At 36.9% G+C, this 25000-nt stretch overlaps 1 protein-coding gene across 9 annotated transcripts in view; it reads right to left on the minus strand.

Annotated features, from left to right (window-relative positions):
* Positions 1-25000, minus strand: part of EHBP1 (EH domain binding protein 1) — a 227147-nt gene that overhangs the window by 44337 nt on the left and 157810 nt on the right. For 4 of the 9 annotated variants that reach the window (XM_029071573.2, XM_007672051.4, XM_007672053.4 and 1 more), the window contains 7 exons: positions 19954-20101; positions 12127-12174; positions 11477-11584; positions 9267-9394; positions 6614-6752; positions 6357-6463; positions 3638-3761 (listed from right to left, as the gene is read on the minus strand). In XM_029071573.2, coding sequence (XP_028927406.1) covers positions 3638-3761; positions 6357-6463; positions 6614-6752; positions 9267-9394; positions 11477-11584; positions 12127-12174; positions 19954-20101 — 802 coding nt within the window. The remainder of the gene's footprint in view (positions 1-3637; positions 3762-6356; positions 6464-6613; positions 6753-9266; positions 9395-11476; positions 11585-12126; positions 12175-19953; positions 20102-25000) is intronic. The other 5 variants (XM_001511071.5, XM_003431281.5, XM_007672055.4 and 2 more) reach the window with 3 other exon arrangements.

Here is a 25000-nt window from a genome sequence, read left to right on the forward strand (position 1 = left end):
TTGGAATTAGTGAGATTATAGTCTTATTTTGGAATGAAGCAAGATTACATTTTTATTTTACACGCCAAGCATGGGAATTTCTACAGTGTTAATGTACATATATATGCAATGACAAGAATTACAAGATGCTAATAGAAGTGTGACTACTTGAAATCAAAGTCAGTCAGTCTGTCACCTGTAATTTTAATTTAGTTTCACTTTTAGCATACCTAGGAAAAGCATCTGCAGGTGAATTTGGAGCAACAGATCCTAGGCCCCTAGCTGGAAACAGGCTTTGAGGTGTCAGGGATCAAATTTCAAAAACAGGGAGAACTACCCAGAAGTTCCCTCCTTATTTCATGGGGCCCTTTATGTTACTTGTTCCAAAGGGAAAGAAGCCACACTCTCTGATTGTTTTGTAAATGGCATAGCTATCACACCTAAGGAATAATATAGAAGAAAAAAACTGTATTTTTCTTTCATCCTCCAATAGGTAAATTAAGGGAAATTTTCATGCTTTAAAATGAACTTTATGAAGTTGACAGCTATTCTTTTCTGAAATATTAGGCAGTCTTTATTTTTACAGACTTTGAACAAGAATTAAAATCCGGTAAAGCTAGCGGGAAAAAGGAGAAGCAGCATTGTCTAATGGATAGCGCACGGGCCTAAGAGTCAGGAGGACCTGGGTTTTAATCCTGGCTCTGCCATTGTCTGCTGTATGACCTTGGGCAAGTCACTCTGTGTCTCTGTGTCTCAGTTACCTAATCTGTAAAATGGGGATTAAGACTGTGAATCTCATGTGGGACAGAGAAAGTGTCCAGTCTGATTTGCTTGTGTCTACCCCAGCACTTAGTCAAGTGCCTGGCACACAGTAAGCCTTTTAACAAATACCATAAAAAAAGTCAAGTGAGATAGACAACTGCTCTGTAGAAGTTGGAAGAAATAGTTCCACTTTTCTTTCTCATTTGAAAGCTACTTGGGAGAAGCTGTAAGAGCACTGGAGTCTCTGGAAGGGGTAGGGAAAGGTGCTGTATTGTACACAAAGTAGAAAGTTTTTTTTAACATGCTCCATCTTCCCTGTTTCCCACTCCAGCCCCTGGACAATTTAATATTTTTCAGCTATGGGATAGGCTCTTTTTGGAGATCTCCTAAAAGAACAAAATAGAATTAGCACTCCTGGACTCATGGCCTCAAGGGCTTAAGTAGGCTGGGCAGAGCTATTCTATTCTAGATCAGGCCCTCAGAGATTCTAAAGTTAATTGCCAGCAAGATGTTCTTTTGTTGTAATTTTTTCACATGTTTACATTTTTACTGTGAAAATGTAAATAAAATATTGTCACTGGAGTCTTACCAGCCACTAATTTAAAAGCATCACTGTTCTATGCAAGGAAGTTGGATAACCATCAAATGAAAACAGGTTGGGAATCTAAAAGAAAAGCTGTTCATTATAGTGGAAGCATTTGCATCACTATAGTAAAAGAATCCATCAGCATTTCCATTATAAACTCCATTTTTCAGAGGTTTTCATCATTGCTGGACAAATTCTTCTTGGGCTTCACTTAAAACAAAATAAACTTTCTATCTGTTTTGACTTCATTTGCTCCAACTCCATTTCATTTCCCTCTATCAATTTAAAAACAAAACCTGATCATCTTTAGCATGTGCAAAGTGCATTCTTTAGTGATAGTTGAATGAAAACTACTTAACACTTCTGTTTTCCCTCTCATGGTAGTGTAATCTAACAGACTAATGTTTCAACATGTGAACATATAAAAATATACATATGTATGTGAACTGTATAGGTATCTCTAATGAATATGTATTGCCCCTAATTTTCAATACAATCTGTGAACACAAAGTGCCACTCTGCATGTTAAAGGGAGGAGCTTTGTAAATCCCACAGGAAGCAGAATGAAGTGTGGCAAACCCAGCATCCTGTCCTCTTTTTAAAGACTGTTTTCGTCTGGACCAAATTAGGAAAAAGAGAGCCAAGATTCAAGCCCTCTGAAATGTAGATTCAGGATTCTTGTCCACCCAGCTCTCTGTTCATCCTCAGAGAGAGGACTGCATCCCTGAAACAACTCTGGTGCTTACTCAATATCTGGGAGGGTCCTCAAAATCAGGAATGGTCTCCGTTGGACTAAGGGATAGGCGTGGGGAGATGGAGGCCAATACTATTCATCTTGCTAAATTCTAAACCCTGATACTCATGGTATGTTTAGAACCAGACATAAAATGTATTGATCAGACCATAACACAATCACTTTGAAATATCACGACTTAGCAATTAAATTCTCACTGTATTTTTAATTCAATTATATTAAAATGTGAAGAGAAAAATCCATACGCAAAACATTCCAAAGTCAACTGTTAATTTACCAGTCATAAGGAACATCTGTATCAATAGGCTTGTATGTGCAACAATTAAGGAGTAGTTTGCCAGTTTACTACGACTATCACTATGGGGGTAATTTGTATCCTTTGAGCAACTCCCAAGTACACATTTTCTAACCCACTGGCTGTAAACATGCTTTAGTATACACCTTTCCTACCTAGTTCTTAGGAATAAATACATAAGACACATCAAAGACTGAATTCAATTAGGAAAGGCATCCCTAAACCATTTGTGTCCATTCTAATTATTTTACCACAATAGTAAAAATGAGCCACAAAACCAAAACACCTACCTGTTTTTTTGGCATAACCTTTCCTTTTTGATAAAAATAAAACTGTTAGGCTTTACTCTAAAATATTCTTAAGATTAACCATGTACCACAATGCAAGCTACTAGGTTTTTTGTCTTTATTGGAATGCTTTCTGGAGGGAGAAGAAGCATTTTTAAAGCTAAATTTAATTTCAAAAGAATTCATATTGCTAAATCTCTATCACTGGCATTTAATGGCAAGCTAACTTCGGTCAAACTGGAAACGGTTGCGAATTAGAGAGTTGTTGTTTTGGTTTTTTGTCACTCGCACCAATGTTTAAAGAGCCATTTACATTTTGTTTTCTAGAGCTTGATATTGCTCAGTCTCCATCGCCAATAGTAATTAGAATTTAATGCCAGCATAACCTCTGTCGGGGACAGGAACTTACAGCTACAATTCATTTTACAAAATCTTGCTATATACTTTAATCCTTTTAAATGTACCTGTGACATAAAGTATTAGTGACTTTTTAAAACCTGTTCTCCTTGAAAAAAATAATTGTGGAGCATCAGTAACCAGATAGTATTCTCAAATTTCAGTGATCTAGTCAATGGAGCCTTCCCCCATGTACTGTGCTCTGTTTCATGCAGTACATGGCTTTAGCTGGCCAAATCTTTTTTTTTTCCCAATGAATCAGTAGAACACTGAAGATCTTCCTTTTTTTTTTTAAGCAGTGGCATATCAATGAGGCACAGATGTGTATTCCAACTCTGCATGGATGAGCACACTGTTCAATAGTGCTGGCTCACACAGTATCAGGGCGAGTTATCACTTCCCATGAAGGCACTCTTATCACCAGGGCCCAGAGAGGTGGCTGCAAATCGCAGCCTTTTTATTTTCAAGGCAGTTTTGCTGAACATTCAGGCTTCAAAGATTCACACTTCCAAAACTCTATAAGAGTTTGTGAACGCTCAATTTGCCAAAACTGTTTACAGTGTAATTGGGCACCGTACCTGTGTCCATGAGATAGCGGAGGCGCTTCTCCACCAGCGCGGCACGGGTGTCAATTTGCTTTTGCTCATTCTCTAGTGCTGCCAATTCTCCTACAACATACTGACTGGTGTCTTTGAACCCTTTCTGTTAACGAGAACAAACAGGAAGAAAAAAAAAATCACTTGTAAGTTGCATTTCTCCTTTCCACAAACACTTAGTAAGGCACTTACCTAAAGAACCAAATATCATACTTGCTTCATAAAGCACACCCTTACATTTCACCAATAGTCCAAATATCATTGCAGTGCTTAAATGTTTTTGGATAAGTCTAAACCCTAGTTTAGAGAACTAAAAAGTTTACAGTTTAGAAAAAATCCACTAGACAATTATGTTGGAATTTTTAAAATTTAGAAAAATATTGAAGCATCATTCTTCATCATACTTCCTATAATATGGCTTTAAAAAAGGGTTGGTTTAACCTTAAAATGCAACTTTTGATAACTATGTTGCACTAAGGAATCAATGCCCAAAGTAGGCAAATATTTCACGCAAACATGAAAAATCTAAACATAGGTTTCCTTCGTTCTCAAAATTTCCCCATTTTTTAGTTTAGTTTCTCTGCACCTGTATTAGCAGACACTCACCAGTGGCAGAAGAGGCTGTAATACTTCAATATGTTCCCTGCAGCAAGATCTTGCCCTTTTATGAGGAGTTCTGTCAGTGTGTTGTGAATTACCCTTACCGTGATTTGTATCCTGACAGGTGGTGCAAAACTCCACTACACAATCAATCTCGGAACTGCAGCAGTACAATCAACTAGCTTCCTGACTTGGTCAATCTACAACTTCAATCAATTTTCAATTGATGAAAATTTATATTCAATATATTTATACATCAGAAAGGTTTTTAAATAAATCTTATGGTATTTAATTTGAAAAAACACTCTTCTCCACTTCTGCCTCGTATATGCATGCCAAACACATCTTCACTGTACTAGAGTAGCCAGAATATAACCAAAAAACAGATGTACATCTAAAACGTATTTGGCATGATATTCCCAGGGTTTAGAAAAACTTGAAAAAGTGGAAAATGCTAGCGTACTTCTGGCATACTTCTTTGTCTAAAAAAAACCCAGAAAATGTGCTTTCCTACTATTACTTCAAAGAATCAGCACCCTGGATTCACACAGTTATTTCCCATAAACTTTTTAAGGAGTTTCAAGTTTTGGTAAAGTCGCAAGATTGGCCCAATTTTTTGGATTCTCTTGTCCAATATAAGGGTATGTACACATCTATGTATAGTTTCTGTTTCAAAAAAGAAGATACACTTGTACTGTTGAGTTATAGGGAGTTTGGAAATTTAAAAGTTAAGGCAATTTTTCAAGAACTCTTGATGATGAAATTAACCACAGCATGTTGTATACCTTGGTGAAATGAACATTGTTCTTCATTAACATATGAAGAGTTAAAACTCACTAGAAAGGCTAATGATAACTATAGTTTTGGATTTAGAATACTTTTCTATTCCACAGAGAAACATAATAATTTTTAAAGAAGGGAACTTTTTCACTTGCCAAATGACTAAAAAGAAGAAACTAAACTGAGCAATCTCTGGACTAATCAGGGCTGGAAAAAAAAAACTGCAGAGAGCAGAAGTGATAAGCACCACTTGAACTGCATTGTCTTTTACAAACTCCATTTCTTCATTAAAATAAAATTTAAAAACAGTAACAGCAGCAGCAAGATAAAGATAAACTTCTTTAGTATTGCCTGTAGGCAATTCATCACTCATTACTACTTCAGGTTAAGCAAAGTGTTTGGTCAAGATAAGCATCTTGAAACCTGTATGTATATTTATCTGTTCATGATTGAAGTCACTAAGTGTATTTTTTCAATGTCTCCTAAAGTCTTTTTCAACGTCTTCCTGAAGTATAAAAATATTAAGTAGTTGATAAATAAGCAGTTATAAGCCAAAAAGGACCACCACAAAACCTTAAACATTTAGTGTTTCAACCATAAAAAATAAATGAAGCTATTTAGATCAATTGTACACAACCAAAAATGACAACCACCACAGACTATGTTGTGCTTGTGGACAAAAATTCAGGTTAAAACTTGTTCTTCCTGTCTCTGTCCCGCAGCTGTCCATCAAAAGCAGCTTTTTCCCTGCGGTCTATCAAATATTTCCCTCACAAATCAATTTTACACATGATCAGCCCATACCCCTACTGAGCTGAACCTCCCCGTTAATTAAGTGAAGAAATTACCATATATATTATATTAATGCAAACATCATTCAGCTAGTAATTCACGGCTGATCTGGATAATGGAAAGGTTGAACACCCATTAACCCAAGCCAACAAAATGGGTTGGCTGAGAAATTCTAGCAGGTCTCATGTGACTTTTCCCTCTAACTGCAGCTCTGCGGTATCTGCTATTGTAATAATTAAAATCCTCCCGGTAGATCAATACTGGAATCTCTTTATGGGAAGTGCCCTGATGGAAATGTCTCAAGGAAGCTGGGGCTGTGGAACTCTGAAAAATTCATTTTTTTTTTATCTGACAATTATCACCACACTGCAGACTAATTCAACAGTGCACCCCTCTCTCCCTGCTTTGAATGCACTGGAGATTGACATCTAAAAAAACCTAACATCTCATTTTAACAAATAAAGGCACTATTTCCACATACAGTTTGGAATTATCAGCAATCATGAAACCAGACAAAAAATTAATATACATTAAGCACTTCATCTTCTGATGGCTTCCTCTGAGTTTCAGTTATCGCTGCCTTCTCCTCATTTCCTCTCTTTGTATCTTCCTGTATTGATCTTTGCCTTTTCATCTCTTGAAAAAAAGGAGAGACATGTAAAATTATTATAAAGCTTGATATTTGTGTATTGGAAATATGGACTTACATCATCAGGTTTTGAATATTTATTGCTAACTATTATTAAATCGTAAGACTGGCAAACATTTAAAAACTATTTGTCATACCTGGTCTGTTCTCAACGTATTGGCTGAAAGACTGAAGTTGAGTTTTTCTGACTGTGGAATCCTTGCTGAACACAACAGGATTCTTAAAACGTTCCGTTGCTTTTTGTAATCTCTCTATGTGGGGATCTTCTGTGCCATTCTTTACAGGAAATGAAAACATAACAGAGTTATTGGTTTACATAAATGTACTGGACACGCATACTACCCTGCTGATGTCTAAAAGAGTATTGATAACCTCATTTTCTACTCTGTAGATATTAGCTAAAACAAAAGCCACGCTAACAAACTTTAAGACAGTGATGTGTTGTTTGGGCACACTAGGGAATTTTATCTACCAAATGGTGCATTCTGCTGTCTAGTTCTCTCCCAAGCGCTTAGTACAATGTTCTGTACACAGTAAGCGCTCAATAAATATGATCGAATGAATGAATATAGCCCATTTCTCTGGGTCATGTGTTGTTTAAGTGGGAGGTCATTCAAACTTCGATTTAACCAAAACTGTAAATATTTCTGCCAACATCCATAGCATCTACTCCAACACAATCTGCATCATTTTAAAAGCATGTGGCCTCCAGTCTTTTCCTCCACCATTCCACTCAGTAAAGAATTCTTTCAGTTTGTATATTCCCACAGACTTGTATGACAAGAAGAACTAGTTTCTAATTTTATGCCCATTGAGATAAACCACTAATGCTGGATGAAGGCTAAAAGGTAGGATTATAATACTACCCCACTGAACTGCATTTCATCAGCTATAACTTTCCAAAGCCAGATTTGTAAGTAAGCCTTTTACAGCTAAGGAAACTACAATTATCTTTTTCCAGGGCTTCCTATGTTAATACTGGTAACAAATTCAAATGGTTCCATCAACATGAAATATCCCAGAAGACTGAACCACTGCAGTGTGTGGAAGCTGCAGATACCGAGGTGCTGTGTACCAAACAAATATTTCATTTTATACCTAATCTTTTATTATTTTTATTAAGTGTTTTGAAAGTAAATAGGGAAAGGCTAAGATGCATGACTAATAGCTAAGCCTGCTGAATGCTGAAACTGGTTATCAAAAGCTACCAAGACTTTGCCCTTCCTCTGCATTGAGACAATCAGTAATGAGGGAGTTCTCCAATGGCCTATTCTCTAGCCTCAAGGAGGCCTGGGATACAGAATCCTCTAGGGAAGGTAACAGTTTATCCTTTTCCACAAACACAGAATGCCTCATTTATAAATGTGTAAACTGCATTTTATTAAAAAAAATAAATTCAACAATGCTGAAAGCTCCATGAGAACAGATGGACTTTATATGTTCTTTATAAATACCATTTTTAAAGTCTTAGTTAAAAAGGCACACACAAAGGCAAGCTGTTAGTCACACTGTTTGTTGTAATAGCTTAACAAAGTAATGCAGAGTGATTTTTAGTGACAGAACCCAAATTAGTGAATTTAGATGACACCAAACTGAAAGGGGAAAGTCTGTATTTATATTTTTAAGTTGACCAAAAAATACTGGAGTTGTGGATTTTTCAGCTGCACGGTGGAACTGTGATTTTGGTTATTAAAAGGTATCACTTCTATTGTATTACAATAACCACCCAAGAGTGTAAACTCAAGTCTTTACCAAAATAAACAAACATGGCTAATTTTTTTAGGCCTGGCAACATGCTAAAATATCAGTGTGATTATCCAGTAAATCCCATTTTAAGAAACCTTTTTATGAGTAGGGACTTCTGCCACTTTACAAATGTATTCCTCTAAACCCACTAATTCAGTTAGCCTTTTCAATCCATTGTATTATTCTTAGGCCAGCTTCATTTTGCATTAAATCCACTGCAGAAAGCTAAATTGAACGCAAAAAATCAGACTTGATCCAGGCTTCCTTTTGTTCAAAGATAGAGACCGAAAGTTCTCTGCTGCTGCCACACACTTTCATCACCAATTTATAGAAACCGACAGTGTAAGGGAAAAGCAATGAAAGTCATTGTTTCGGGACTTCAAAGCATCTCTGTATCAGGGGAAGGAAATCCTTTCAGTCAGCAGGGCAGTCCCCGAAGTCTGCAGGTGGGTGAAAAGTTATACAGAACTGGAAGTGCCCCAAAGCCTTTAAGGTATTAATGATATGGTGCAGGGAGAGGAAGGGAATGGAAAGAAATTGGGGGATGTGATGATTTCCATAACCAAAAAATTAATGATGAAAAAAAAGCTACAGTAGTTTGGTGTGGTATTTTGGTCACAATATATCAACTGGCAGAAAATAGCTGCTGAAATATAAATACCCTTGAGCGTCTTAAAATTAGTCTGTTCATGACATCTATCTTCAAATGTGATTGTATTTTTATGACCCTTAATAAATTTTGATTATTTCAAACAGTAGGAAGGTTGCTGATGCCAGACAAAATAAGCTTCTCTATCTAGGCCTTCTATTCTTAGAAGATGACAAGTTGAACACCAAGTCCACTGAGCACTGTTCCTATAATTATACTAATATTTCTGGAAGTAAAAGACAAACATTTTTTCTAACATTTGTAAATGAAATTTTAATGATTATCATACTGATATTCTTTCTACTGGACAATTAAGAAATCTCTACAGGTCTCATTGTAAAAGGGTTTATAAGACACTGCCTTGTGGATTTTAAAGAGCTTCAAACAAAACTTACCTTAACACCTTGCTCTGAGCTATCAGTTATGGTTTTCTGAGTCGCACTGGAAAATGAATTTTCCACCTGTGGCTGAGTTTCTAGGAGCTTCTTCAGGTTCATATCCATCGATTTACTGTGTTGTTCAGCTAAATATGCAAATACAACTGAGTGAGATACTTTTGGACTTGGGATCTTGATCAATTAAGAATTAATACATAATGATAACCATTACGATCAAGGTAAAGTGGATATGAAAAGTCTTGAAACAACACACCGGACATAGGCATCAAATTCCATTATCACACAAATATCCTATGCCACCTGCTACTCTTCAAATCATATCCACTAAATAATGGTTATTGTTTTCCCAGTACAATTAATTATGCTATCAATAATTAAGGTCAGTGGTTGTCTAACATAAGGATGTGATTGAACATCTATGTACATCTATCTGCAGACATTTAGGTTTATAACAGAACTCGCAACAAACAGTAAAAACACTGAGCATGTTAGATTCTAAATGAAATTTTTTAAGTTAATTCACTAGCAATGTTTTTTAGTAATAAGAGCTCTCTCCACATTTTGTGTGTGCATGTTCAAGGTATTATTTCACAACTAATATAAGACTTCAGTGACAAATGAGAATTCAGTAGGGTCAATAATCTAATCCAGAGAGAACTCTATTATAGAAGTTTTCTTACATACTTTCATAGGGGGAATCTCAATAGACTACCCACTTTTTAAAATCAATTATTATATGTGATTATCATTACTTCTACATCCAATTATGGCTTCTCTTAACAAGGGCTATTAAAACACGACAAAATCAAGAACAAAGTAAAATTAAACAATTCATGATAATGATATTATGTGTTTTACAAAAAGATTAAGAAGATTTGAAGGTGAATATATGAGTTTTAAAAACTGAGTTGCAGTCACAGTTCATGTTGGCATGAAACAAATGATAAACATTCATTTACAGGTAAACCTGACATTTCTCATATTAGGAATGTTAATTTAATCCAGAAATTAATCCAGAAAATAGAAGAATTTTCTCCACAGAAAACATCAAATTTAAAATGAGTCAGCCTTGAAAGGCGTTTCACATTAATCTCCTCCAAGAGGCCTTGCCCGACTAAACTCTTATTTCTCCCGCTCCCCTTCTCTTTTGCACCACCATCTATGCACTTACAGCTGTACCCTTTAAGCACTTGATATCTACCTCACCCTCAGCCCCATAGCACTTATGTACATATTCTTAATTTATTTTAATATCTGTCTTCCTCTCTCAATTGTAGCTCCTGGTGGGTAGATAACATGCCTACCAACTCTCTTGAGTGGTACTCTCCCAAACACTTTAGTACAGTGCTCTGCACATAATAAGCACTCAACAAACCTTCACATCAAACAGAAACTTCTTACCAATGGTTTTAAAGTACTCAATCACCTTGTCTTCACCTACCTTTCCTTGCTATTCTGCTACTATGACCCAGCCCACATACTTCACTCCTCTAATGCTAATCTTGTCACTGGACCTCCATCTCATCTATCAGGCTGCCAATCTCTTGCCTACATCCTGCCTCTGACCTGGAATGCCCTCCCTCCTCAAATCCGACAGACAATTACTCTCTCTCCCTTCAAACCCAAACTGAAGGCATATCTCCTCCAAGGGGTCTTCCCTAACTAAGTCCCCCTTTCCTCTTCTCCCACTCCCTTCTATATTGCCTTGATTTGTTCCCTTTATTCATCCCTCCTCCCATGCCAACAGTACTTACGCACATATCTGTAATTTGTTTATTTATATGGAGTGACTGTCCCCCCCTCTAGATTGTATGCGCATTGTGGGCAAGAAATGTGTCTGTTTATTGATATACTGTATTCTCTCAAGCATTTAATACAGTGCTTTGCTCAATAAATAAGTGTTCAATAAATATGACTTACTGGCTGATTCATATAAGATTTGAAAATCGATCTCATAGACAAGGGAATATAAGCAGCTACTTATTTTAACATTCCAATTACTGTTAATTAAAATTTTTTTAAATGATGAGTAAACAAATTTACAGGATAAAATTCAACTTAAATTGAAAGATCTGAAAAATGCTAAAGCTATGATAAAACCACAAGTGGTTTATCATTATCTCAATAATATGTGGTAGTAATAAAGGAAAATACATATTGGAACATTCACCATGCAATAATTTCACAGAACCATTATTCAAAATTACCAGCATAATCAAGGTCATTTCCTAAGTTAGTAAGTTCATCTCCACTTTCCATAACAAAGTCTCCAGGAATCTCCTCATTAGTATCTATCTCAATATTATCATCCTCATCTGTAGGAACACGTAGCAGTAAAGTTAGTATGCTATTACCTTGTTCATGCAAAACACCAGTATAAACATTTCAGAGTTAACTGAGTTACCCCCATGACGCATATAGAAAAGTTATGAAAGCAGCTTCAGGAAACAATTTACTTTTTCATTAGTAGTTTTAAAAATATGTATTTTTCACTCTTGGCTCATGTATGGATTTTTCAAAATATACTTGCTTAACGTAAAATTTACATGACAGTTGAACTACTTCACTGCACCTCTTTGGGATACTAGTTTTTCTGCCAGCTTACCAATCTAATAAATCGGCAAAATTTATGAATCACTTGCATCAATTTTATGTTTCTAATATTCAGACAACAGTGAGATAAACAAGCCTTTAGGAAATGCACAATCACACAATATTTATTTTCTGGGCTTCATTTTTTTCCCTATCATTTTATATTTCTCTGGCAAGAAGGGCAAATAATACAACAATTAAAATGCAAAAGCTACTCCAGACAGTTACGGAGTCTATGGTAATAGAGAAAGGAAAATAGACTTACATATAAAGGAACGGTCAGAAGTGACAAAGACAGGAGATCTTAAAGGACCTGAAGTTGAAAAAAATATTATAATGTAAAATTACAGATACTTTACTGAAATTCAGAGATCCACAGACCATCATACTGCTTTAATTTTAAGCACTAGGTCTTTTTGAGGATAAAGAATTCAGCAAGTCGAGTAGATTTTTTGCTCCAATTAGAGGGAACAGTTGAGTAGATGATACAAAACAAGAGATAATTCAAAACAGGGAGGTTAGTTGAGGAAGTAGGGAAGATTAATCTAAACCTTATTCAATACAGCACTAATTGAGCTGAAAAAGATAGTCATGTAAAAACTCTAACATTACTGAATAAGCCATTGGATCGAAGGGAATTAGAGAGTGAGTACTAGTTCCCAAGTATTTAGATCTTCATATTACAAACAAAATAACTTTTGAGAACAGTGTAAATGGATAATTTTTTCACACTCTTTAATAAGGATATGGCTAAAAGAAAAAGTAAAACTGCAAAAATAAGAAGTTTACTGTTTTCTCCAGTTCCTGAACATGGACTTCTTTATACTTGATCTCTATGCTGGACTTATGATTTGGTTCTGTCCTATCTTAAGTTCTGATTGGGGCAACGTAAGCAGGTCAGTTTCACTTCCCAGATTGTTCAATTTTATTACTTCAGTCCAGAATATATTGCACTATAAGGACACTTCCACTTACTGACAACAATTAACTCCCAGTTTTCTAGGCTCACAGGCAGTTTGCCTGCTTCTCCTGCACCTTCTAATTTGTCACTCTAGCGCAATTCTTTATTATGTGCAACACTTTGGCATCCAAAGCAGTGGGTGGGAAACTGACCCAGAGTAATCCGGGGGGGGGTCTGGTCAAAAAGTTCCCAGGTAACTTTAGGGCCTGGTAGAGGGTGATAAAAGCCTGGACCAGGTCTTGGAGTCCAAAGGTGCACAAGTGGGTCAGAGTCTAGTGAGCATGAAGCATGGTGTCTGAGCTCTATTGGAAACAAGAGGATCCCATGCCTTGGTCCCAAGGGCCCCTGTCAGGTTCTGCTGGATCTGGACAGGGATGAGGAGATCCTGCCACTTTTCCTGCCTGGGCTGGGGATCTGATGGCAGGAGGAGATGTGAGACTGCAGAGGAGAGGGGTCAGGGCTGGAGAGGTAAATTTGGAAATCATCTGCACAGAGCTGATAGCTGAAGCCATGGGGATGAATGAGTTCTCTAGGGGAGTTGGTATAGATGGAGAATAAAAGGAGCCTCAAAACTGAATCTTGAAGGACCCCAACATCTAAAGGGGGACAAGGAGAGGAAGAGGTAGTGAAAGAAACTGAAAAAGCAGCCAGGGAGAGAGGAGGAAAACCAGAAGAGGAGTGCCTGGAAAGCCAAAGTCAATTAGAAAATGTGTCTGGGAGAAGGGGGTAGCCCAGGATGTTTACGGGAGCTGAGAGGTTGGAGAGGATTAGAATGGAGTAGAGGCCATTGGATTTGGCAAGGAGGAGGTCATTGGTGACCTCAGAGAAGGTTGCTTTAATGGAGTGAAGGGGCTCATCTGTTCCTCAGAGGTTTTTTTAAAAAATGGTTTTTGTAAAACACTATCTACCAGGCACTGTACTAAGCATTATGGTAAATATAAACTAATCAAGTTGGACACAGTCCATATCCCAAGTGGGGCTCACAGTACTAGCCCCATTTTACAGAAGAGGTAACTAAGGCTCAGAGAAGTGATGTGACTTACCCATGGTCATACATCAAACAAGTGGCAGAGCTGGGATTAGAACCCAGGTCCTTCTGCCTCCCAGGACTGTGCTCTATTCATTAGCACATGCTGCTTCCCTTGGTTACTGAAAATATCAGGTTACTGGGAGTGTACTGTGTATTCCCTGCCTCTGGACCCCCTTCTCTGGCTTAGCTTCTCTATCCTGAAAAGGTTGGATCAGCCTAGGGCTGATTCACTGGGCAAATAATTACTCAACATTGTTCAATTTAGCTCCTCTGGGAATTTTTTTCTAATATCCACCTGTATTTCAACTGGATGCAGTGTTTCCCCAATTTTTACTTTACTATACCTGGAAACAGGTGGCAATTAACAAACTGTTGAGGACTAACAGAGGTGTCCAATCCGATTCTTTGCTGTCACAGTTTCATCAATTCCCCAACCTTGGCTGGATCAGAAGTTGTGTGATTAGAGGCAGTCTATGTGTGTAGTACAGGAATAAAGGTTGAGGAAAGTGCCCAGTTAAGGGCACTGGAAGTCACACCTGATAATTTTGTGCACTGGGAATGTCTATTAGACACAAAAAGGTGACTTTAATCAATGACAGTTTTATTTTACTAGTCAGTAAACAAAATCTATATTTACATTACTACTCCACAGAATCCTGAAAGACAAGCCAGTGTTTGTGTATGTATTCCTGACTTCAAATAAGAAGGAAAAAAATGATCACTTGTAAATTCAGTAACTACCCATAAAGAAGAATGTCTACTGTTTTTATTCAGAGCCTTCAGTTTCAGGAGGTACTCTTGAATTCTTTGAAACAATAACAGCATGCTAGGTCTAATGGAATGAATGAGCAAGGGAGTGGGAATCAAGGGACTCAGATTCAGGGACCACCTCCTCCAGTGACTTTCGGCATGACACTGGGCAAGTCAATTAACCTCTATGGGCATCAGATTCCTCAGCTATAAAATGGAAGTACCATAGATTGGATGTCAAATATGGGACAGGAATTGTGCCTGGTCTCATAACCTTGCAACTACTCTAAGCACTTAATTTACAGAAAGGGCTTAATACATGCCATAATAATTATTATTTCTGAACCTTATGGTACACTTCTAAGATGGTTTCTTAACAAAACTGATGCAAAACCAAAGGCCTGACTATTCGCCGGCTTGGAGTTGAACTGGGACAAACAGAGAATAAAGTAGGTAAGAAGAGTGAAAACTGAGGCAAACTAATGAAAGTTAATCATGGCAGGAGCTGACTCTGCAAATTTTAAAATTCAGAATAATAATTAACCAATCTAATTAGCTATTAACTCACTGAAAACAGATGGGTGCACTAAAGGTGGCTCAGTGGAAAGAGCCTGGGCTTCGGAGTCAGAGGTCATGGGTTCGACTCCCGATTCTGCCACTTGACAGCTGTGTGACCTTGGGCAAGTCACTTAACTTCTCTGTGCCTCAGTTACCTCATCTGTAAAATGGGGATTAACTGTGAGCCTCACGTGGGACACCCTGATAACCCTGTATCTACCCCAGCGCTTATAACAGTGCTCTGCATATAGTAAGCCCTTAACAAATACCAACATTAAATGTATATCATTTTAATATAACATTCTAGCCAACATGCAAATGCAGTCTATCTAAGCTTGGCCTTTCTGTTTGCAATTTACTACTTGAGAACATGCAGTATGCTGTATATTCTAGCAGGGGTTGTTTTATGTCCACAATATGGAAAGTTGCCAGAGAAAGAGGCAGCAGTAGAAGACTGGGTTGTGGGAAGAGATACGAGAAGTAGGAAAGAAGAGAAAGAAAAGGAAGGAGGTAGAGTGGAAGACCACAACATAAAAGGCATGAGAAGACAAAAATAATCATGTAGGGTGTGAATGGATAAGTCAAGCCAGCACTGTACAGTCTTCTCTGGGATGAAATAATAATAATAATAATAATAATTATGGCATTTGTTAAGCACTTACTATGTGCTGAGCACTGTTCTAAGTATGGGGGTAGATACAAGGTCATCAGGTTGTCCCACATGGGGCTCGCGGTTTTAATCCCCATTTTACAGATGAGGTAACTGAGGGACAGAGAAGTGAAGTGACTTGCCCAACTTTTGTGTCAGTGACACAACTGACAAATGGTGGAGGTAGAATTAGAACCTACGAACTCTGACTCCCAAGCCTATGCTCTTTCCACTAAGCCACGCTGCTTCTCAAGTATCCGGTAAGAGTAGGAGAGTTAAGGGAACAAGGACAAAAGAAAATTCTTGACAAAAAGTAAAACAATTAAATAAAGTTGAAAAGGAAATATTTTCATAAACAAAACCAAGAACACAATAAATAGAAAAAATGTGGGGAGGGAAGGAGAAAGATCATTATAAGAAGAAAATAGTGTTTCTGCTAGCACTGATATACAATTTAAAACTGCAATGGCATAAATAAACATGACAAATGATGTAACAACTTATTTTGCTCTTATTATTAAAATGCTGTAATCAAGATAGTTATCATTACAAGCAATGCTATGATTTTTTAAAAATGGTATTTGTTTTAAGTGCTTACTACGTTCCAGGCACTGTATTAAGTACTGGGATAGACAAAAGCTAATCAGGTTGGACACAGTCCATGTCTCATAATCTTAATTCCCATTTTTCAGATGAGGTAAATGAGGCACAGAGAAGTCAGGTGACGTGAACAAGGTCACTTAGCAGACAAGTGGCAGAGTTAGGATTAGAACCCAGGGTCTTTTGGGTTGATTCCCAGCCCTGTGCTCTAACCATTAGGCTACATGTATATAGTCAATTTGCCGGGGCTTTATTTTTCTAATTACAAAGAAGTTTTCTCTTTAAGGTTTTATTTGTAACCTAATTATATATCCAAGAGAAAATTATTAGTATACATGTCCATATAGAAGATTTATCTTGGTTAAATATACGCTTTGTGAAATTTAGAGTATTAAATATTAGCCATTTTTATTTGAACAAAGAATGGCATGCATAAAATGGAAAAAGCGCAACTTACCTTAATTCAAAACAATTGAATATAATTTATGTCATTCAAGATTCATATATGACTACATCTGGCATTTAAATTTTAGGTAAAAACAAATATTCATAAAGTTACAAATAGAAGAAATTGCAACAAAGGAATTAGGATTTACACGCTAACCCTAAGCAAAATAGTTAACCGAAGAAAACTGAGAAAGATAGAACAGCATACATGGAATTATGGTAATTTAGAAACAGGACTGTAGTTGTCAGTTTAATAATGTAAGCCCCCAAATTATGTGACAAGAATACATTGGGGACTGGAACATAGACAATGAGTCAGAGGAACAAAAAATGTGAAAATACTAACCAAATACAAAACAGAGAGACCCATTTCAGAATATTCTCTTATCTGCCATAACAGTGGGGTTAAATTCCTGATGAAATCTTCCAGAAAAACTCATACACGTATTCAGTCATGTGCTTTGTTCATGTACTTTGCTACTGCACATTATGGTCAGGCTCCTTCCAGACAGAGGTACAATAGCAAGAGAGCTTTCCCTAACATCCTAATAGTGTTCTATCCAAAATGCAGAGTAAAACACACATTATGAAAAACTTGGCATACTATAACTGGGCATAAATAATTGCAAAAATATGTAACATTTGCAAAAATGGGGTTGGTAGATAGGGAGGATAGTGATGTTGTCTACCATGATGGGAAAGCCACAGGGAGAACAGGGTTTGGGAGGGAAGATGAGAAGCTCTGATCTGGATGTGTTAAATCTGTGGTGTTAGAAGGACATCCAAGTAGAGTTGTCCTGATGGCAGGAGGAAATACGATATCACAGAGAAAGAGAAAAATCAAGGTTGGATAATAAAAATCAAGGTTGAAGATGTAGATCTGGGAATCATCTTTTGTAGAGATGGTAGATGAAGCCATGGGAGCAGATGAGTTCTCCAAGTGAGTGGATATACGCAGAGAATAGAAGGGAACACAGAACTGAGGCAGATATTGGATATCACTGAGCCAGATTTGTCTGGGGAAGGAACTTCCACATTTAATAAAAAGGTGTTAAACACTACAGTTTTACAGGAGGATGATGCAGTCAACTAGGAACAGTAGCAACAGAAGCAGTGTAAAAACCCTTTTCAAAAGGACTTATTAATTGTGTCTTACAGCTAGACTTCCCCAAAAAGAAACACTGGCAACTAAAAAAAGGTTTACTCATGTTGCAGCTTGCAACTCCTCATTTTCTCCCAACCTCTCTTACTCTACAGGATGTTTATAGCACTGATATGAAGTTAAATCAGGAGGTACCTTAGTTTCATTTATTTGGTGAATAGTATACGGCTTCAAGAACATACTTTTCTTGCTGACTTCTTAAAAAGATAAGGGAGTGAGGGAAGGACATGGAGGGTAGGGGGACTTTATTCTGTCTGTATAAAATTCCATATCAAAGACATATATCTTAAAGTCTGAATCAAGAACAAATAAGGGCTTTCCCCAGGAAAACTGTAATGACTATTATTTGAAGTTAAATGTTTTGAATACCAACATTGGGCATGGAACTGACGAAAAAATACAATGCTGCATGAAGAGTAATGATGGTTTTTATTAGGCAATTCATAGTCACCAAATAATGTGCTATTCCCTAGGGTAGATACAAGATCATAAGATCTGCCACAACTTTTTGTAACATATGGAGGGGTCAGAGTCTGAGGGAGGGAGTACAGGTATTTTATTCCTACTTTGTAGATGAGAAACTGAGGCACAGGTAAGTTAAGCAGCGTGGCTCAGTGGAAAGAGCACGGGTTTAGGAGGAGGGGGTCACGGGTTCTAATCCCAGCTCTGCCACCTGTCATTTGGGTGACCTTGGTCAAGACACTTAACTTTTCAGTGCCTCAGTTAACTCATCTGTAAAATGGGGATTAAGACTGTGAGCCTCAGGTGGGACAACCTGATTACCCTGTATCAACCCCAGCGCTTAGAACAGTGCTCGGCACATAGTCAGCGCTTAACAAATACCAACATTATTATTATTATTATTAATAAGCAAGTTGCACAAGGTCACTTATGAGAAGCAGCGTGGCGCAGTGGAAAGAGCAGGGGCTTTGGAGTCAGGGCTCATGAGTTCAAATCCCAGCTCTGCCACTTGTCAGCTGTGTGACTGTGGGCAAGTCACTTAACTTCTCTGGGCCTCAGTTACCTCATCTGTAAAATGGGGATTAAGACTGTGAGCCCCACGTGGGACAACCTGATTCCCCTGTGTTTACCCCAGCGCTTAGAACAGTGCTCTGCACATAGTAAGCGCTTAACAAATACCAACATTATTATTATTATTACAGCAGGCTTTGGAGGAGCTAAAACTAGAACCTGGGTCTCCTGACTCCCAATTCTTTGTTCTTTCCACCAGAGCAGGATGCCTTGTAAAATTATCATCTTATCTGTAGCCTCTGAAGAAGGAATTCTGAGAATGGCTTGAAAGTGATGTTGGGCCCTGTTTTTTTGTTACTTAAGAGAATGTTATTAGAAAAATGTTAATTTAAATGTCATTTGAAAAGCTAGCTTAGTAGTGCTACAACTCAGAAACTATATCGGCAAAGGAAATATAAAAGGGTGAACAAATTATTGTGGTGCCCACAAGCTACAATCTAAATGTTCTAATGCCAGATGATATCTCTGGTGTAGCCTTCTAAAATATGCTAAGAAAATGAAATCTTTCATTTAAAAGCTTACTACTTGAAGATCATTTGCACTCCTAAATGTTTGATTTAATAACTCTTATTGGTTATCAAGGTGGAAAGAAACATCACATTCAAATGCCTAAGTAAGTTTCTCTACTTAGGATTATCCTTTGTAATATGCCCAGTACTTAATGAACTTTCATAATTCCAACAATAAAGCATATTCATAAATCAGAGCTGTTACTCTTTTCTGATTTACTTCTTGGTTCTCAGTAACAAATCAGTAGGTAAATGTTCACCTGGAAACTGCATGTACCTCATGAACAATTACCCATGGAACATAATGAAGTATGAACAAAAGCTATGCCCCCAAAGGTCCAACACTAACTTCTAACTTGTCACTGAAAAAATAACATAAAATTCTTTAACTCACCTCCAGATGCCTTTGACCTTTCTTTCAACTTTTCTGCAGCCATTTCACCATAGCTGGGAAGTTCTGACATCTTTACTCCAGATCGAGCTTCTGCTATTAGCTGACGAGCTCTCTCTCTCAGTTGCCGACGTCGCTCTTCATCTTGCTGCTAAGATATATTGAACAGTTGCCAACTCAGTAATTGACAGAAATGCAATTTCATTCTCAATCTGATCATCATGATAGTAACTGGTTTACAGCATGGTGCTTGGCCCACATTATAAATAGGATGCTCCATATCAGTTGGGTGTCACACTACATTTTTAAAAGACATCCCTGAATCAGATTTCTTAAAAACATTGAAAAATTTCAACAATTTCAAAAAATGCAAAAAGAGTTATATAAAGAACACTTGGAAAAGGACCCAAATATATCCTAAGAGAGGTATGTGGTTTTTATTGCTCCTGTTAATCAGTGTTTTTTTTCAAATTTGAATATTACACATAACATAGAATTAGGACTTCACTCGGTACTTTTTTAATGGAGGTTTGAAACAACCAAAACTTAGTAAATCTGTGGAGTTTAGGTCTCAAAATGGTTTTAATATTTAAAACGGACTCTTTACGTACACGTTTCTTAATAACATTCAATGGGGCAGTTTACTTGGGTGAAATTTTCAGGATAGACTAGTTCTGCTAAAAATTTGAGTGAAGCTGTATGAAATTGACCGTTTCATTTTTTCATTTCATATGCTTTTCAGCAATTAAAAACATAAAAATCATCAAATTTTCACACATTCCTAAATTTGAGAAAAATGAGCCAAGAAAAATCACCATACCAAGTGAGGAATTCGGAGTTTTAAAAAACTCACAAGTACTAATAAAAACAGAGTTGAAGTCACTTGAGGATCTGGTTTCAAGTGAATTTCCCTGACTGAGCAACAGTAATGCTTGATTAAAATGGGATATAGTGGTCTAACAAGATTTGGAAGGCACTGATGGGCAAGCTTTGATAAATAACGAATTTCTCATAAAATGAATATTAGCACTATTTGTTCAAAGAACCTGTACATTCCCACTCATAAATGTTTGTAGAACCTGCTCCAAAGTGTTATTTAGCTTAGGCAATCATTAATAAACTCAAAATACTAATTAGGTACATTTTACCTATTTCCATGTAAATTGTTTGTTTGTACCTATTTACTCATCATTGTTCTCCATACAATAGGAAAAATGCAAATGAAGGAATCAGAATGCAGTCCTAATGGGACTTTCTGTTTATAACCATTAGCCCAGAGGTGTGCTGTAATTCAATTCTCAAGCAGCAAGATTTAGCCTCATTAACAGCCTGCAAGGGCAGGTTACAACTCATAAAACCCTACAGTAAACAAAGTATATGGACACAGCACAATATCTTGAGCCTGATTGACAGAATCCTAGTTCCCTATCAGATTGCCTTGATTTACTTTTCTACTAATGTTCTAACCCATTTCACAGGGGCTCTGTGAGCTCTCTAGCGGGATGGCATATCTGCATTGTTTGCTTTCTCACCTCTTTAACTTTCCCAAGACACACAGAAACATAATGAGCAAAATAGTCATTTTGTACACAAGAGAGGTTTATAAGAATGCCATCAATGAATTTTCAGGAAAGCCAATTTCATTTCTACGCATTTGCTAACGGTGCTAACGGTGCTAACGTTCATAGTTCTGAAGTAATGAGTGCAGGCAAGTATTTCCTTTGTATCTGCGATGCTAAACGTCTTTTCTCACATATTCTGAGAATTGATTATGCCAAACTTGCTAATTCTTTGTAATAAAAGGCACAGGTGGCCCAAGGCCATATAAGTTCCACAAACACATTTAATCACTGAAAATAGGTCAGATCTGCTGTAAGAATTCAAGCCAGCTCAGATGTGTAAATTCATTCAGATGTTCATTTGAATCTTTAAAAGAGTAACTTTTAAGTTTTTTGTTAGGGCACAAAGATTCGATAGTTAAAATAACAGACAAGTTGAGTAATTCTATGAAAAAAGGAAAATGATACTACTAAAAATTGAACTCAATAGGACATTGGGATGGGATAGGCATAGTTCTCCCTTTATTAACCCGGTCTATACATTCCCTAGCTAGGATTCACCACTGACAATCTCTCCATTTTTCAAGCAGAATCCATTAAAGAATTGGAACAAAAACATACAATTCAAATGTTTTACATACACCTACATATCTGTCGTGTTGGTCTGGATGTAGGGTAAAGTTATGCTTTCAAGCAAATCTATTCTGACTGGAAGCAAAAGCTTTCTCGATAACTGGGAATTAATTTTAAGTATTGCCTATTCTCTAATCCATTAAAGTACAACCCAGCTACCATTCAAAAAATAATAAAATGAATACTAATCAAAACATCTTTTTGAGACAGTACTGGTGGTGGTTCTTTGAACAGTTTCCGTTCACTTGTTCACTTATAACTTTGGGAAATATGTAACAGGTTATTGGGGTTATTAGGGTGAATAAGTGCAATCCAATTGGATCTCCCTTAAGCTACATACTGTAATCATGAAGGAGATTTGATGTAAAAAGCTAGGCTCAGGAACTTGAATTAGAGGATTCAAAATATTACTGAAGGTAAATATATATTTGAAGCATTATATTTTCAATAACATTTGCATAAAAAGAATCAGTAAAGAACCAGCACGCATTAAAAGATAGAGGAATTGTACATTTGGATACAGAAGTTACATTGCTTAATGCTAGCATTACCTGACAAACATTTTCTGCGTGTGAAAAATTTTAACCTGTTGCTAATGTACAAAAATATATTGGTTTTTCCCCAGGCATGTGAAGTGGTCTGAAATCTGTCTTCTAGCTGAGTAAAACTTCCCCATTTAAGGGCAAAATTTTCAAGAATCAGAAATGTAATTCCTTGTTTCCCTCCCATAAAAATGTATTGGTATGCAATTTTTATATTTCACAGTTCACCGATATCTCGGCAAGCTTTCTTCCACTGCTTCAATGGTGCTACTTTTAATTTTATCCTCCTTAGTCGTAGTAATTAAAGTGATCAGCAGTAGCATCACAGCGGCTTTGACACAGCTACAAACCCCCTAGCAGACTTCTGCTTTTAAGGGGAAAGGGAAGAAAAAGAACTAGGGTTTCATTTCACAAGAACAAGAAAATCAAGCTTCTCCAATCCTCAACTTCATCCAATTGTTCTTTCAGCAGCCTTTGGATCTTAAGAAGCAACTAAAAATGGCTGCCATTAGGGGGTCCTTTTTGTACTTGCCGCATATGTCACTGACTGACACTACTTTAGCCAAAAATGATGCCATGGATTTGTGAAGGTGAATTAGAACATGAGAAACTGTCAGTGTAGCTGTCGAGATCATTACCCACCCAGGAACATGCATTCAATAGTATTAGATATTTATTGTATGCAGTTTGAAATGTGGACGGAGAAGACTTTTAATAACGAGAGTGCACGCATGCAACCTCCCACGTACACAAGGAAATTATGATAAAAATTAAGTCTTCATCTTTCAAATTATTTTACCAATTCAAAATACATCCCTACTTCCTTACGCTGCACTACAGAAATGACAAAAAGCACAAATAAAATGATGCACTTCAGTATTTTTTCTCATAAATATGTGTGAACTTGCTTGATCTCCAATGCAAGTCTACACAAGTCTCTTCACTATATTAGCAACAGAACTTAGACTTCAGCAATTGAGTTGGATGAATTTTTTAAATCTTTCAAAATAGAGAAAATGATTCTACTGAATAATAACATGCACATATTACTCTCAGAGTTATCCACTGAATGCCTCGATCACACATCAGCGCTAAAAAAAAGAACTTGACTGCCACCCTTTCATCATTAGACAGGAAGCAAGGCTCTGTTATTAGCCATTCAGGAAGAAAAAAAGAATTCTGTGCTTGTCCAGAGGCAAGGATTACCAAAATGTACCTATTCACTTGCTACAGAACACAGAATAAAAATAAAAAAATAAAATTACAAGATCTTTAAAGGTCTGGGCAGGCTGGATTTTTACTGAGAGCCTGATCGGCTCTTGTCTGAGTAAATAGGATTTAGGATGAAACATTAAAACTGTTTAGCAGATCTTTTCAAACCATTTCAAACTTTTCTTATGCTGGTTTGTAATATAAGCAGACATGCTTATAAATGGCCACACCTGCTCATTTCTCTGGGGATGCCTGATCTCTGCCTCTCTAACAAAGAAAGAAAAAAAATTAGCCTTTCTTGTTGCAAAACAGAGTGGAAAGTCAAAATCTTTCTCAAGTTTACCCCATCTGGTCAGATTAAATCTTTGATCAACCCTGGGGATTACATTTATTTTTGAACTCAGCACTAAACTTTTCGATTTGCTTATTATACACAGGTAGTGAACAAAATACAATTTCTAAACCAACACATTTGTCATGTATAAATTTAGGGGCTGGGTTTCAACATCCACATTAATGTGTATAGAGGAATCAATATGGGAAAATATGATCTGAAGAGTTTTTATCAATAATTACAAACTGGAAAAATAACATGATCACACCACACCATTTAACCTGAGTATATCTTTTTTCCATGTGCGTTTCATAAAATTTTACGGTATAGCCAGTAAACACCACTCTCAATAGTCCTGTAACAATACTGGTCCACCATGTTTTACCAAGCACAAGACAAAATCATAAAGAGAAATGATTGGACCACATTTATTTGCCAAAAGGGTTTCCCTTTAAGGGCTGCCCGCTATAGTTGGAAAAAGCCTGTAATCCGAAAATTGGTGATTTAAACTAATGTTCAATTTTAAAAGAAATACCCATGGGTTATAAAAATAATTTGTGCCCTGGCAAACCTCAAGTTCACTTACTATGAGTAATGGAAAGAGTTCAGGCCTTGAAAAAGAGGATCCATTTGATAATTTAATTCCTCTTTTCTTTGTGAAATTGATAACTTCTTAGTTTAAAAAAAATTACAAGGAAGAAAGAATGGCTGACTAAGTAAGTATCACCTTGTGCTACATCCAAGGCCTCTTGCTGGTTGTCTGGCTGCTC

Source organism: Ornithorhynchus anatinus, chromosome 9 (assembly GCF_004115215.2).
Source record: "Ornithorhynchus anatinus isolate Pmale09 chromosome 9, mOrnAna1.pri.v4, whole genome shotgun sequence".
Classification (NCBI taxonomy): Eukaryota; Metazoa; Chordata; class Mammalia; order Monotremata; family Ornithorhynchidae; genus Ornithorhynchus; species Ornithorhynchus anatinus.